This window comes from Thalassophryne amazonica, chromosome 10 (genome assembly GCF_902500255.1).
Source record: "Thalassophryne amazonica chromosome 10, fThaAma1.1, whole genome shotgun sequence".
Lineage (NCBI taxonomy): Eukaryota > Metazoa > Chordata > Actinopteri > Batrachoidiformes > Batrachoididae > Thalassophryne > Thalassophryne amazonica.
Genome location: NC_047112.1, coordinates 28,940,560 through 28,957,838, shown reverse-complemented (window position 1 = coordinate 28,957,838; position 17,279 = coordinate 28,940,560). Strand labels below are relative to the sequence as shown.

The following is a 17,279-nucleotide window of genomic DNA, read 5'->3' as shown; positions in this document are numbered from 1 at the left end:
TTTGGTCAGTAATCCGTAGGCATCCATGTCCTGCACCGGTAGGCTCCAGGAGGTATGACCTCCAGTCATTGGTGCAGCAGGCAGGGCATCTCGGGCCACCATCCGTCATTGGTTTCTTCAGTGCTTCGGACAGAGAGACAAAGAGCAGAATCAGTCAGCCCAAAATAAATGCACCTAAGGCATTAATTCACCAGCAGTAAATGTGACAGGGAAGCAGAGAGATTACGAAGGTGGTCGCCGGCAGACAGCCCTGAGCTTCACTAACAGACGCAGAATTTAGATGTAGTACGGCCGGCACCTGCTCTGTTGCTAATAATATGAATTAAAAGGAGAGGAAGCATAGTTCCACATTACACCAGTATGATAGCCAAATGAGAGGGACAATAGATGCGTCTGTAGTCTGGATTGGAATGTGTCTACAGAATGTGTTTTATTTGCAAGGGAGGTGATTCCACAAAGCAGGCACATGATAAGAGAAGTATCTGTGGTTTGCCGACTTTTTTCACCTTAGGGACACAAAGTAGTCCTGCACCCTGAGAACACAGAGCATGGGCCGGTACGTAGGGTGTAATTATGTCATCAAGGTAGGGAAGCGCGAATCCATGAAAAATTTTATAAGTTAGTATCAAAACCTGAAAATCAAACGTCACAGAGACAGGAGGCCAAAATTGGTGTAATGTAGTCAAACTTTCTGCTTCTTGTCAAAACTCTGGCAAGCAGCATTTTCAACCAATTTTCCACCCCTAATGCTGGACTGCAGTAAACCAGAGGACAGAACATTGCAATAATCCAGTCAAGAAGAGACAAATGCACGAAATGCTTGGTCTGCCTTATTATTGACATGATTTCCACAGATTAGTATGTCCAATTACATCACCCGCATGGCTTCTACGTTGTGTTTTCTTGTCTTTTCTCTTTAATCTTTCCCCAATTTCAACCCCGCCTAAATTCATGCAGTCTGACTTTTGGAAACCAGTTGCAATGGTTGAACCAGATCTCAGTTGGTTATTAAGTAGTTTGTCATAGAGAGTTCAAGCTTTGAAGGTGACTTTTTTGTCTAGGCCGAGCACATAACCACAGATTTATAAGTGACAAAAATGAGGAAAAAAGTTATAATAATAGTAATAACACTTTTTCTTGCCTTGTACATCGAGAGCGATAGAATAACTTTTGTTGCTCAGTGTTAAAGTTCAAAGACATAGCAACTGCTTAAATTAGTTTAGTTAATTAATTTAGATATATTCAGGTGTAATTCAGCATCACCATGACCGGTACTAGTGTCTGTTTACCCTCCTATTAGAAAACAGGAAGAGTCTTTTTGATAATTGGCAAGTTTTTTGGCCTACAGTTTAATTTTTGTGAGTTTGCAACAGGAACGTTAAGAGGCATGTGGTGCACGTGTTCACAAATCAGCATTCCGCTCAACCTTGAGTGATGTTGGAGCAGATGTTCTGAGATTAAAACCTTTCTCATCTTCTTACTGAGTTGCACAGTAGTTAAAGTACTTTGCTGGCTAACATCAAAGCCTTCTTGCAAATTGCTGTTATTGTTCTTATGTGTTCCAGAATGCCTTAAAGTGATGCTGTTATTAGAGGAGTTTGAAGTGTTTTCAGGTGATGGCTAAGGCATGGTTTATTTATTTATTTTAGTTTTTATTATGCTTTAAATTTCCCTGTTTGGTCAACATTATTATTATCATTAATACTAATGCCCGTCCTTCAACTGATCCTTTGCTTGCGATTGTAGTCATGACTACCTATCTGTGTTGTCAGCTGGCAAATGCACAAAGCCAAATATTTTTTTTTCCAAATTAAATGTTTTCTTTTTAATGACCTTCTTCTGTTCTTCTCCCCTCTCAGGATCATCTTCTTCTTCCTGCCACCAACCACAATAAAGGAAGACGGCCCAAGATGTCTGTGGTGCTGCCAGCCATAAACGGTAAGAAGTTCTGCCCAGACGCGATGGCTGGAAAGATCAGCCACTCTGCAGGGTGTAGCAGGAAAAAAGGAGGAGCAGAATCAGAAATGTTTGTCTGCCAGAATACAGCACATGTGGCTTCAGATGGAGGGAATTTATTCAAAGACCAACATAGAAGACTTTTGCATATTGAGCCTGTGAATGTGAAATTTATCCTTTTGTCATATTTGAGATAGGTTTATTTTACCCCCTTTGAGGGGTGGTGGAGACATAACTTTAAGTTTTTTTTGAAGATTCACGTTACAAAACATTTGCTTTGACATGTGGTGTCTTGTTGGAATGGGGTCTTCTGTCACTGTACTTTGTGGTTCCAATCCTGCTGCTTCAGATTATGATTATGTTCTGAGCTGCACTCAGCTATGCTTGTTTGCACAGACACACACACAAAAAACACTTTTTCACTTTGGATCTTAGAAATAGCATATATATATATATATATATATATATATATATATATATATATATATATATATATATATATATATATGAGAGATGTACTTTATTGATCTCACAGTGGAGAAATTATATTTACACTCCAGTTACCTCAGACAGCAATTAGTCCACAATTATTACTTGTTTACCGTAATAATGGCACACATCAGAATTAAAGACAGCACATACACATTTGACATTGTTTATGTGCACTAAGTTTGAAGAAGTCCATTATCCGAATTGAGGCAAGTGGGTGAAGGCCACGCGGCAACCCTGAGATGCGACACCGTCAGCTTGGGAGGAGGAACGGGGACCAGCAGCAGCTAATACTGCGCCGCCCCTACAGAAGGAGGAAGGAGTGATGTGAGCAGACGCCGGAGTGGGGAATGTTTGTTGGGGGATAGGAGGGGGTCGGGGGAGGTAATGGAGCATGCTTCAGTTCTGTGAAAAGCAGTTTATTGTCTTGGTGAGTTAAGATAAGAAACATCCAAATGATCCCCAGGCCGAATAAATTCCTCTGGAGGGAAAACAGTCGGGCAATTTGACCTTCAGGCTTGATAAGCCTGTAGTGTTGTGGTTTGAGCAGTGAAAAACACTTTTAACAGTTCCACTTGAACAACCAAATCCCAATTCTGAATTAAGAATATTCCCAATTATGAATTAAGAATATTCACCGGCCTCTGAAATCTTCAACTTCAACTGCAAGGCACGCATCTGCTCCAAGATGTCATCCAATTTGCGTCTGAGTTCAAGAGTCATTGCAGTCTGAGAATGCACTGTCTTGCCAACCTCGTTAATCATGACGGACAAGTGAGGGGCCGTGGTTCTTGATGCCGCTGTCTTGCCAGTTTTCCGGTAGATCGGGGCAGCACATAAGCCAAAAAGTACCAGCCTACTACCATAAGACCAAAAATGAATAAATCCTCGACATCCTCAACAGAGAAAGGCATCAAGCATGCCACATGCCAGGAACTCCAGGAGTCGAGAACATAGCGGATGCGTTCCATCTGGGCAGGTAGGATCCCTGATCCTGACCTTATTGTAGAAAAATGGTGTTGATAGCGTTCAGAGACCAGCTGATCAATTCCATGGTTAAACCAATAGTAGTCCAATAGATCCAGAATCCAATATAATTTAAGGAATTCACAGTCTGGTGAAGTAGGGACTTGAAGGTTAAAGCAGAGAACAGAGATAAGGGAGAGTGGAGGAGATGTGACCGCCCTCGTCAGAGTCCCGATAATATATGTGTGTGTGTATATATATATATATATATATATATATATATATATATATACATACACACTCAAACAAAAATATAAACGCAACACTTTTGGTTTTGCTCCCATTTTGTATGTGATGAACTCAAAGATCTAAAACTTTTTCCACATACACAATATCACCATTTCCCTCAAATATTGTTCACGAACCAGTCTAAATCTGTGATAGTGAGCACTTCTCCTTTGCTGAGATAATCCATCCCACCTCACAGGTGTGCCATATCAAGATGCTGATTAGACACCATGATTAGTGCACAGGTGTGCCTTAGACTGCCCACAATAAAAGGCCACTCTGAAAGGTGCAGTTTTATCACACAGCACAATGCCACAGATGTCGCAAGATTTGAGGGAGCGTGCAGTTGGCATGCTGACAGCAGGAATGTCAACCAGAGCTGTTGCTCGTGTATTGAATGTTCATTTCTCTACCATAAGCCATCTCCAAAGGCGTTTCAAAGAATTTGGCAGTACATCCAACCTGCCTCACAACCGCAGACCACGTGTAACCACACCAGCCCAGGACCTCCACATCCAGCATGTTCACCTCCAAGATCGTCTGAGACCAGCCACTCGGACAGCTGCTGAAACAATCGGTTTGCATAACCAAAGAATTTCTGCACAAACTGTCAGAAACCGTCTCAGGGAAGCTCATCTGCATGCTCGTCGTCCTCATCGGGGTCTTGACCTGACTCCAGTTCGTCGTCGTAACCGACTTGAGTGGGCAAATGCTCACATTCACTGGCATTTGGCACGTTGGAGAGGTGTTCTCTTCACGGATAAATCCCGGTTCACACTGTCCAGGGCAGATGGCAGACAGCATGTGTGGTGTCGTGTGGGTGAACGGTTTTCTGATGTCAATGTTGTGGATCGAGTGGCCCATGGTGGCGGTGGGGTTATGGTATGGGCAGGCATCTGTTATGGACGAAGAACACAAGTGCATTTTATTGATGGCATTTTGAATGCACAGACACACCGTGATGAGATCCTGAGGCCCATTGTTGTGCCATACATCCAAGAACATCACCTCATGTTGCAGCAGGATAATGCACGGCCCCATGTTGCAAGGATCTGTACACAATTCTTGGAAGCTGAAAATGTCCCAGTTCTTGCATGGCCGGCATACTCACCGGACATGTCACCCATTGAGCATGTTTGGGATGCTCTGGACCGGCGTATACGACAGTGTCTACCAGTTCCTGAACATATCCAGCAACTTCGCACAGCCATTGAAGAGGAGTGGACCAACATTCCACAGGCCACAATTGACAACCTGATCAACTCAATGCGAAGGAGATGTGTTGCACTGCATGAGGCAAATGGTGGTCACACCAGATACTGACTGGTATCCCCCCCAATAAAACAAAACTGCACCTTTCAGAGTGGCCTTTTATTGTGGACAGTCTAAGGCACACCTGTGCACTAATCATGGTGTCTAGTCAGGATCTTGATATGGCACACCTGTGAGGTGGGATGGATTATCTCAGCAAAGGAGAAGTGCTCAATATCACAGATTTAGACTGGTTTGTGAACAATATTTGAGGGAAATGGTGATATTGTGTATGTGGAAAAAGTTTTAGATCTTTGAGTTCATCTCATACAAAATGGGAGCAAAACCAAAAGTGTTGCATTTTGAGTGTGTGTGTATATATATATTCATTCCTTATTCCAAAATGGAGTAGATTCATTTTTTTTCCCACAAACTTTTGTTCACCATACCCAATAATAGCAACATGAAAAAGTTTTGTTTTTGACATTTTTGCAGATTTATTTAAAAAACCAACAACTAAGGACTCACATACATAAATATTCACACCCTTTTCAATTTTAAAAAGTTTAAATTTGCATATGCACGCTGTATTTAAAGCACAATATTGTTGGGATGCGGAACTGTCGATTTATGTGACGATACGCACAATTCAACAAGACCGCACATCTCAACAGAACACCGGATCAAACTTTCAGTTGATAAAGGATACCACCCTACATAACGCTCTCAAATATGAAAAAAATTGGATTTTTTTTTTTTTACACAGGTGTGACTTTTTGAAAATTTGTTCATTGTTAAAGATAGGGATTTTTCCAGTATTCCAAGATTTTTCCTGGCTTTGACCTTTGACCTATGACTTTGAAACTTGAATCACTTCTTGCCTATCAGGATATGAATCTTCAGTAAAACTTTCATAACAATATATGAAAAATTGCAGGCTCCAGGCTGTTCACAAACAATCAAACAAAAAAAAAAAACAAGGAATCACATGTACGTAAGTATTCACACCCTTTGCTCAGTACTTTGTTGATGCACCTGTGGCAGCAATTACAGCCTCAAGTCTTCTTGAATATGATGTCACAAGCTTGGTGCACCTATCTTTGGGCAGTTTTGCCCATTCCTCTTTGCAGCACCTCTCAAGCTCCATCAGGTTGGATGGGGAGCATCAGTGCCCAGACATTTTCAGATCTCTCCAGAGATGTTCAGTTGGATTCAGGTCTGGTCTCAAGCTGGGTCACTCGAGGACATTCATAGAGTTGTCCTGAAGCCACTCCTTTGATATCTTGGCTGTGTGCTTCAGGTCATTGTCCTGCTTAAAGATGAACCATTGCCCCAGTCTGAGATCAAGAGCGCTCTGGAGCAGGTTTTCATCCAGGATGTCTCTGTACATTGCTGCATTGATCTTATCCTCATTCCTGACATGTCTCCCAGTTCCTGCCGCTCAAAGAGATCCCCACAGCATGATGCTACCACCACCATGCTTCACTGTAGGGATGATGCCCGGTTTTCTCCAAACATGACGCCTGGCATTCACACCAAAGAGTTAAATCTTTGTTTTGCTTTGTTTTTACTTTTGATAAATTTGTAAAAATCTAAAAAACAAAAAAAAACAAAAAACTTTTAATTCACATTGTCGTTATGGGGTATTGTCTGAACAGTTTTGAAGAAAAAAATTAATTTCATCCATTTTGAAATAAGGCTGTAACATAACAAAATGTGGAAAAGTGAAGTGCTGTGAATACTTTCCGGCTGCACTGTACATCTTGCCTCCAGAGCCCATAATTAATTTGACAAGATAAATATCAGAATTGTTTCAGATCATCACTTTTCCATACAGTTTTCACATTAGAAAAGTCATGGGATGGATGCATGAACATTTCCAAATGACAAATAGGTCTTTGATTTCATTTACATCAGTCATTAAGACATGAAAACACTATGGTACTATATGGTAAATCTGCAGTTACACATTTTCAGTGACTTGAAAGTGTTTGTGTTTTATTCCTTGGCTTGTGTAAAGAAATGTAATAGTAATTTTGTATTCAAAACAATCCTTATTTAATTTGTTAAATTGCTTATGGCTTTGAAAATGGATAAACTGTGTACAAATGGTCATAATTCCCAAATGGTTAATGCATATTTTTTAATAAATAATAATTATGGTAATTTCCCTCCTTATATCTGTAGAATTACTGAGAATGTCTTTCAAAGTGGCACAGGCAGGTACTTTGTGTTTGTGCAGAAAGCCTGTGAGAGCAGAGCCAGGGCTTGGGTTCATGTATGTTATTTTGTGTTTTTTTTTATTTTTTATTTTTTTCAATCACTAATCCTTTTGCCCTCCTCGTATCTTTCCACCTGGCATAGAACCAGGATCATATTTTATTATCATTTCAATCGGTCCCAAGGGAAGTGACTCAGTGGAATATGACCCTGTTACTCATTTGGGAAATCGGTGCCAATGGGGAAAAAAACTTTACTTTTTGGGTTTTTTTCTTTCTTTCTTTCTTTCTTTTTGTGGTGGGTGGGGTTTTTTGGGATAAAGATTGATGAAGGTAAACATTGTTCTCCGTTGGTCTTGTCAGGGAAGAATACTAAGGCCTGTGTTGGTCAGATGGCTCATTGAAACAGCGGAAAATAGTGACATTCTAGACCTCTTTTTCAGCTTATTGTTGAAACTTTAAAACAAAGGTAGCATTAATGGAGCGATGTCAGGTCAGGAAAGATTCTCATTACCACAAGAAAAGGGTCTTTTGCATGCTGTGTCCAGCTGCAAAAACATTTTGCTCTTCTGCGGGGCTTCCAGGAGGTCTTTCCCTGTTCATGTCGGGTAGTCTCATATTTACATTTCATTTTGCCTTAGAATGGCACCATAGGCTTAGATAAAGATGCCTGCGCTGCTTCTCCTTGTAGTTTCTCCTTAACTTGACAGTAGAATGACCTTAGCAAATTGCCAAAAGCAGACAGCACAGCACTGTAAGTTGCCAAAGGCAGACAGCACAGCATTGTATCTGCTGAACAACAGATGTGGTATTCTAGTAGCACAACACTCGGGTGTCCTTCTATATTTTATATATGAAGGTCCATGTGTCACACAGATGACAGTCCTCAAGTAGCACTGGAGATTTATGTCGTCTGTGTTTGAAACTGTAAGTGATTAAGTGCAAATGCACGTTTAGCTGGGCAAGACCCTTAGAAAAGCAAAAACACTGTCGTGGCTCTGCAGGATGATTGCTCCACAGTAGATGATAATTCTTTCCAGTTCTGTCGTACTTTCCTTCAGGAATGCCTTCCTCCTCCAGTCACTAAATGGATTTCATCTGGATGATGTGGACAGGCTCTGCTAATCTGGACCCGATGGTTCGGTCTGCCTTGGTCAATCACCGAACATTTAAGTTAGCGACTTTGATGTAGATCATCCTCTGTTTCTTATGGCGTGTCCATAGTTCAGCAGGTCTGTTCATGTTACTTAACTTGGCAGGGCACAGGGAGCCTTATAAGGAGTGAAGCATGTATTTATTTAATGATTGTCTGAGTTTGGAATGGCTCAATCAACTGGAAGTGACATATTCAGAAGACTGTTTGACGTAATTTACAGGTTGATTGACCATGTTAGATGAACTGTAGTCTGCTTTTATTTCTCCAACACTGTACAAGTGTGCTATAGCTAATGAGCAAAGACATCAGTGGTTCAAGGCAGAGTTCAGTAGCGCTCTTGCAGGTGGTGTTGTCATCTTTTCCTACTCGATTAACCTAAATGGTATATCCTCACTGGTGCTCTATAATGGAGTGCACGCTTACCATCCCAGTCATTTAACGTCTGCCATCTCCCAAAATAACATCCATATTTCTGCAGGTTTTACTCATGCACCTATGTAAAATAAAAAATTTTGGTGAGGTGTATTTCATTTTCATTATTTATTAATATTCTGATTGTTTTATATGTAAACAGTTAATCATAGCTTTTTTTTTTTTTTACTAATATTAATTGGATAAATAATGTCAAATGGAGAAATATGAGCAATGGAAATAAATGAAATGACAAAATGGAAGCAATAAAAAAGTATAAATTGAAAAGTGGAGCAGTTAAAATGGGTGTGAAATTAAAAAAAAATGGAGTGATAAATTGTCAGGTGATGTGATTATTTTCATAATTTTCCCTGTCTGACCTTCATCATTTAGAACAAAACTGTTACATGTTATTTCAGGGAAATATCCTCAATGTGGAAATAAAATAGAGACAACAAAGGCACAAATCTAAATTTAAAAAATGTTTTCTCATGGTCTTTCACATATAAATTAAAACAGGGAGGTGCACTCATTACAGTGCATATTTGTCCAAAAAGAATTTGCTGAGAATCAGGTGGTCCTATGTTCCTTTTCTATTGTTTTAAGAAAAATTTAATTGATTTGAAATTTTGGCCAGTCAAATGTCCAAGATCAAGAGAGCTGAGCTGTCTTTTTTTTTTTTTTTTTTTTTTGCATACAGTGAATCGGATGTATGAAAAGTAGATGGTTTATTATTATTATTCTGATTTTAATATTCATTCAGCCAGAGATCTTAGAATCAAAATGTGGAGATAGAACTTTTTCAATCTGAAAACAGTGTTTACAGTGTGTTAAAGGGTCCTGGACCCGTATATTTTCCACTTTAGCTCAGTTACTTTTAGAAGTACCAAGTTCTCCTACGTCCATCATAATTCTTTTAAAAAAGAAAGGTGTGCAAACTTTACTTTAAAAGAGCTCAAGTATATCTGAAACACTTGGCTTCAAAAACACCATTTTAAAAACTGTTGGTACTGTGCAAACGAGACCTCTCAAAAATTGCCAGAACAGCATAAAGTACAGATTTAGCAAGGAGGTGGCAAAGGCTAAATCCATGTACAGTTCACGTCTGCAGCAAAGGTTCTCTGCCAACGACTCGGCCTCTGTGTGGAGGGGGTTGAAAGAGATCACCAACTACAAGCCAAAAGCACCTCGTTCTATTGACGACCTCAAGCTGGCCAACGACCTGAACGTCTTCTATTCACGGTTTGAAGACAAGGACTCACACCTCCCCACCCCCCACACAACTGGATATTCAAACACTCTGGACCTCCCCCCTCTCACTGCTGCCCTCCCCACTCCCCCTGTTGCCCTCTCGGTCCAAGAGGAGGACGTGAGGAGACATTTCAAAAGGCTGAATCCACGTAAGGCCCCGGGCCCAGACTGTGTCTCTCCTGCCACCCTGAGACACTGCGCTGATGAGCTGGCCCCAGTCTTCACGGGGATCTTCAACACCTCCCTGGAGTCATGCCATGTTCCAGTCTGTTTCAAGTCCTCAATCATAGTTCCAGTCCCCAAGAAACCACGCATCACTGGACTTAATGACTACAGGCCTGTGGCTCTCACGTCTGTAGTCATGAAGACCTTCGAACGCCTGGTTTTATCCCACCTGAAGTCCATTACCGACCCCCTCCTGGACCCCCTGCAGTTTGCCTACAAAGCCAACAGGTCTGTAAATTCCTAGTCTGTGAATCCTGTTCACTGGCAATGGCAATAAACTTCTTCTGATTCTGATTCTGATAAAGGATTGATTGGGACAACAAATTCACAGGTTGGTCTGTCTCTGGGTCTACTGGCATTTGAAACAGCAGCTGTCCTTAATGGCCAATCTGACACAATATCCATAAGATGTTTCCAAAAATAAAGGAGAACAATATATCATGAAAATAATGAAACTGTAAGAACAAGACCTTTCAAAAATGAGCATAACATGAATGATTTAGACAGAAAAGACACAAATTGGTCTTGGCCAGCTGATCCCTGAAATACTGGGCTTATTTGGCACAGTATCCATAAAACATTTCCAAAAGATAAGACATAAATTCATAATGAAGGATCCTTTACTTGGATACAACCTATTTCATGATTTTTATTTCAGGTTAAATCAAGCCATTTTAGCAATTTTATTGGCCTGTCACACCTTGACGATTTAGCCAGCATATGCCGACTTATGAAAAATTTGGCGAATACGCTGGATATGTCAAATAAGTTATGTAGCTGTCACACCATGATGATTTAGTCAGCGTATGCTGGCAGCCCCGTTTCCACCGAGCAGTCCAGGTTGGTACGGCACGGTATGGTACAGATCAGAACTGTTAAGTCTGGCTTGGCTTGCATTTCCATCACCAGCAAAACCCTTTTGTTTGGCAGGCGGAGCACGTTGATGGTGATATACACATCATCAAATGCGCGTATGCTGTCGTTCAGCCTCGCCTCTCCACACAGAGGCCAAATAGAGCAATTTAACATTTTTTAAATTTTATTTCATTTTTGTCTTGGATCATGGGATTTATTTTCACCCCATATAGAATTCTGAAGAATCAACTGATGCCTGTGATAAATGCTGACTTGAATGAATGAACTGCTGTGACTTGTTCAACTTTTAAAATAAGTACATTTTGTTGTGGAACAAAGTGCCGGCGTTCTCTGGTTCAGGCTGAGAAACACACCGGGAGCAGACAAACCACTGAGGGACTTGTTTTAAAGCACTGTTTCTTCAGCCACGACAAGGAACTAAAGTATTTTCAGATGTTGTTTTTCCAAAATCAGGACGCTTTATGTGGATAGGTTTTCATCAGGCTGTGATGATGAATCCGACTGAAACAAACGGATAAGGTTAAGACTTTATGTTTACTCCATGTGTGAATGTTTTTTATTTGAAACAGTCTGAACTGTTTACATGAGGACTGCAGCTTTCAGTTGTTGAGCCAATCAATGAACAGCATCAACAGATGTATTTCGGCTTATGAGTAGCTTACAACAAACGTGTGTCAGCAATCGCGTAACTTACCTGCAGCTTATGGCCCACGTATGCGGGACGTATGAGTCATACGCTGGCATGTGTTGAAAATGTTGTCCATGCCCAAAACGTTTTGACTAACTCACCGTACTACGCCTTATACCAGCGGGCTTCAACGTTCTCTTAACTTATACAAAACTTACGCCATTGTATTCTGAGTATTTTTCATACGTCAGCATATGCTGGCTAAATTGTCAAGGTGTGACAGGGCCATAAGTCATGATATGTTCATTGTGTTTGCAAGAATAAAATAAATACATCAGTCATATCACTTCCATTTCCGATGGAAGTGATGTTTCATTCATTCATTTTCGATACCTGCTTATTCCAATTAAGTTTCACGGGTGGAGGAGTGAAGCCTATCCCAGCAGTCATTGGGCGAGAAGCATGGTGCACCCTTGACAGGCTGCCACTGTATTGCAGGGCCACACGTAGACAGACAGACGAACACATTCACACTCACTACAGTCAATTTAGAGTTACCAATTCACCTAACCTGCATGTCTTTGGAAGTGAGAGGAAGCCGGAGCACCCGGAGGGAACTCACGCAAACACGGGGCGAACATGGAAACTCCACACAAAAAGGAAAGACCACACGAAATTTTGCTGAGTAAAATGTACTCTGCTGGCACAACATTTGGTTCCAGTCTAAATAGAGTTAAATATACTCTACCACGGGGCTAAATCAACTCAACATAGTGTAAAATCAACCCTTATTGCAGTAAAACCACTTGCATTGACTAGGTGGTGTCGCAGACTGAATGGTCTCCCCTAAAACTTGGTCCGCCCTGCCTTAACTACACGTGCGTCATCAGCCGTGGTTCACTGATTATCACCTTGTTTCTGCTTAAAGCTGCACTCCAGTCATCATCTATCTCAGCGACAGATATCTGAAGCATTTGTACAACAATAATTTCTGCATAAATTCAGCATTATTTCATCAGAAAAAGGCAGAGGAAGCAATCAGAGTGCCGCTGCTAGCACAGAATATCACCTCGTTCCTGCTTAAAATGGGCTCGTTTCTGCTTAAAACTGACTTTAGAATAATTTAGGAGGTCTTACTGATGGTTAATGAATGAATCCATTTGATCGCATTGGGTGAAGACAGTCCGTCCACAGAGCAGCTGTGCTCCGAAATGACGCATGCGCAGTGGATGCAGGGCAGGACGGGGGGACCGTTCGGTCAGCGACACCGGTACAGCTGATTTCACTCTACAGTAGAGTGTTTTTTTTACTCGATTTAGACTGGGATCAAATTTTATCCCAGCAGAGTAAATTTTACTCAGCAAAATTTCCTGTGCAGCGATCCCAACAGCTTCTTACTGTGAGGCAACAGGGTGAACCACTAAGCCACTCTGCTGAGAAGTGATGTTTCTCTTATATTTTGGTGGTTTTGTAGGTTATGTTGTCCCATTGGTGCTTCATTCTCCATTGGTTATCCACCTTCTGGAACTGGGTGAAAAAAAAACAACCTTTTTGCATGTGTTTTTAAAACGCATTCCGGTCAATTTGATATCTGCCATCCTTTCAGGTTTTCCTTGATGCCTTGTCAGAGATGGGATGCTTTTTCGGTGCACACGAGCTCACTGTGCCACTGAAAGGGAGCTTTTTGGAACTTCTCCATCTGGCGCCAGTAAAAGGGAGAGGAATCCATGCAGAGAGAGAGAGAGATGGTAGATTTGGCAGAATCGTCAGACGTGCTGTTCGAAGCATGTTTGTGTATTTCCTTATCCACTGTTGAAGCCTCTCAAGCAGTCATCTGACTATAATCTCTATTTTATTAATTTGGTGAAAGAAACCCATGAATGAAAAAATCCATTTGGGAGATTACAGTGACTACAGTGTAATTGTTTTCTAATTACAGCACAGAGATAAATGGAGTGTGGCCCTGTAACTACACGGAAACTAAAGAAGTACAAAGACAACATAGTATTGTATTTTTGAGCAGGGTTCTATATATATAGCCATTTTTATTTTGGGGACACATTTATAGTAATTTCAGATTATAGGTATGCCCAAACAAAAGATATTATCTACAAATAATATTTGTACAGAACTAACATTGTTGGGTACAGTTACACACCATGAATGGTAATGCATTTATTACAGTCATTATAAGTACTGTGGTATATTTGGTAATAATTGTTTACTGTCATCTAAACAGATATGGCTCTTCAATTTTTCCACATTTTGTTATGTTACAGCTTTATTCCAAAATGGAGTAAATTCATTTTTCACTTAAAATTATACTCACAACACCCCATAATGACATGAAAAAAGTTTGTTTTTTCGTTAGGTTTTTTTTTTCTTTTCCAAATTTATTAAAAATAAAACTAAGAAATCACATGTACATAAGTATTCACAGCCTTTACTGAATACTTTGTTGATGCACCTTTGGCAGCAATTACAGTCCCAAGTCTTCTTGAATATGATGCCACAAGCTTGGTGCACCTATCTTTGGGCAGTTTTGATCAATTCCTCTTTGCAACACCTCTCAACCTTCATCAGGTTGGATGTGGAGCGTTGATGCACAGCCATTTTCAGATCTCTCCAAAGATGTTCAGTCGGATTCAGGTCTGGGCTCTGGCTGGGACACTCGGGACATTCACAGAGTTGTTCTGAAGCCACTCCTTCGATATCTTGGCTGTGTTCCAAGGGTCATTGTCCTGCTGAAAGATGAACCTTCGCAACAGTCTGAGGTCAAGAGCGCTCTGGAGCAGGTTTTCATCCAGGATGTCTCTGTACATTGCTACATTCATCTTTCCCTCAGTCCTGACTAGTCTCCCAGTTCCTGCTGCTGAGAAACATCCCCACAGCATGATGCTGCCACCACCATGCTTCACTGTTGGGATGGTACCTGGTTTCTTCCAAATGTGATATCTGACATTCACACCAAAGAGTTCAATCTGTGTCCCATCAGACTTCTGGAAAGTTCCCCTCTCTCCACAGAGGAACGCTGGATCTCTGACAGAGTGACCATCAGGTTCTTGGTCACATCCCTGAGTAAGGCCCTTCTCCTCTGATCGCCCAGTTTAGACGGTGGCCAGCTCTAGGAAGAGTCCTGGTGAATCCGAACTTCTTCCATTTACGGGTGATGGAGGCTGCTGTACTCATTGGGACCTTCCAAGCAGCAGAAAAGTTTTTGTACCCGTCCATGGCTCGGGATCCCCCATGGTTTTTGCAGGACTTGGTCAAAGATAGGGAAGCGTGGCATGAGCTTCTTGGTCTGCTGCCAGTGTGACCTGAACCTGTATAAACAACAGAAAATGAATGAATGAATAAACAAAATAACAAAGGGAAAAAATTTCCTCACTTGCAGGAACTGAAAGGTCTACTTTATTCCGTAACAGTGTATTTTGTGTATATATACATTCATTATTTCGTTTTGGAGGAACAGCATGAGCAGGGCGGTGGGGAATGCTTCATCTAAGTGTTAACATTAAAAAAAAAAACCTGCTGCATATGGGTTTTGTTTTGTGCGGTCATGAAATACTGTTGAGTGCCGCATGATGCCGAAGCAGAGCTCGGCTGCCGCCAGAACCTTACAGTGTCCACTCCGTATCCTCTCAAAAACTGCCATGATCGCAGTGGTCGCTGTGAAGGCTGCGCCTGATTTCCACAGGAAAGTCGCCAAGCACGGAACACACACAAATACCACACAGGCCATGTAAAACCACCTCACAGACCACCCCATGACCGACCAACAGGCGCGCAGTGACCGCAGCATTTTTCACTGCGGCAACAGCAGATCATCCACTGTAACGTGATCGGAGTGACGTGAGTTTGGATGTGAACTCGGGGGGGGGGGGAAGAGCAATATCATTTCAATATCACAGCCAGTGGCCGCAGTGATCGGGCTGTGTACCATGAATTTTATGAATAAAGTTAATTTTATAAAGCACAAAATGAGTTCCTTCTCAGTTAATGTCCGTGCAGTTCCTCAGAAACTTTTTGTGTATGTTCAAATCTGTTCAGGTGGAGAGATTTCACTTACATACTGAAAGTTCACAAGTTTGTTGTTAATAATCTTCTTCTTCTTCGTCTTTCGGCTGTTCCCGTTAGGGGTCGCCACAGCAGATCAATCGTTTCCATCTCACCCTGTCCTCTGTATCTTCTTCTGTCACACCAACCACCTGCATGTCCTCTCTCAGCACATCCATGAACCTCCTCTTTGGTCTCCCTCTTCTCCTCCTGCCTGGTGGCTCCATCCTCAGCATCCTTCTCCCTATATACCCTGGGTCCCTCCTCTGCACATGTCCAAACCATCTCAATCTCGCCTCTTTGTCTCCAAGCCGTCCCACCTGAGCTGTCCCTCTGATATGTTCATTCCTAATCTTGTCCATTCTTGTCACTCCCAAAGAGAATCTCAACATCTTCAGCTCTGCCACCTCCAGCTCTGCCTCCTGTCTTTTTGTTAGTGCCACTGTCTCTAAACCATTTTGTTGTTAATAATAGTAATTATAATTATAATGGTTGTTTAAATATAGGAGTGGTGGCCAATTGGTTAGTGTGCTTGGTTTCAATGCGGAAGGATGCTGTAGTGATTTATACTCTGGAAAATAAGGTAAGAACCTGTCATCATAGAATTCAGCCTTTCTGATAAGTTAGGGGGGCGGGGGGTGGATGGAGGCAAAGTGACAATATGCAGCCACACTCATTTTGAATAACAGAATAAAAGACATGCACTTGCGACATAAAATGTGATATGGACACAGACCTACAACCCCTGGCAAAAATTATGGAATCACCGGCCTCGGAGGATGTTCAGTTGTTTAATTTTGTAGAAAAAAAAGCAGATCACAGACATGACACAAAACTGAAGTCATTTCAAATGGCAGCTTTCTGGCTTTAAGAAACACTATAAGAAATCAAGAAAAAAAAATTATGGCAGTCAGTAACGGTTACTTTTTTAGACCAAGCAGAGGGAAAAAAATATGGACTCACTCAATTCTGAGGAATAAATTATGGAATCACCCTGTAAATTTTCATCCCCAAAACTAACACCTGTATCAAATCAGATCTGCTCATTAGTCTGCATCTAAAAAGGAGTGATCACACCTTGGAGAGCTGTTGCACCAAGTGGACTGACATGAATCATGGCTCCAACACGAGAGATGTCAATTGAAACAAAGGAGAGGATTATCAAACTCTTAAAAGAGGGTAAATCATCACGCATTGTTGCAAAAGATGTTGGTTGTTCACAGTCAGCTGTGTCTAAACTCTGGACCAAATACAAACAACATGGGAAGGTTGTTAAAGGCAAACATACTGGTAGACCAAGGAAGACATCAAAGCGTCAAGACAGAAAACTTAAAGCAATATGTCTCAAAAATCGAAAATGCACAACAAAACAAATGAGGAATGAATGGGAGGAAACTGGAGTCAACGTCTGTGACCGAACTGTAAGAAACCGCCTAAAGGAAATGGGATTTACATACAGAAAAGCTAAACGAAAGTCATCATTAACACCTAAACAGAAAAAAACAAG

At 41.3% G+C, this 17,279-nt stretch overlaps 1 protein-coding gene across 2 annotated transcripts in view; it reads left to right on the top strand.

Annotated features, from left to right (window-relative positions):
• The window catches only part of atf6 (activating transcription factor 6), a 106,514-nt gene that overhangs the window by 76,029 nt on the left and 13,206 nt on the right, over positions 1 to 17,279 (top strand). For both annotated transcript variants that reach the window (XR_004563003.1, XM_034179653.1), the window contains exon 15: positions 1,860 to 1,938. Coding sequence is in view for 1 of the 2 variants with exons in the window: in XM_034179653.1 (XP_034035544.1) it covers positions 1,860 to 1,938 (79 nt within the window). In the remaining variant the exon portion in view is untranslated. The remainder of the gene's footprint in view (positions 1 to 1,859; positions 1,939 to 17,279) is intronic.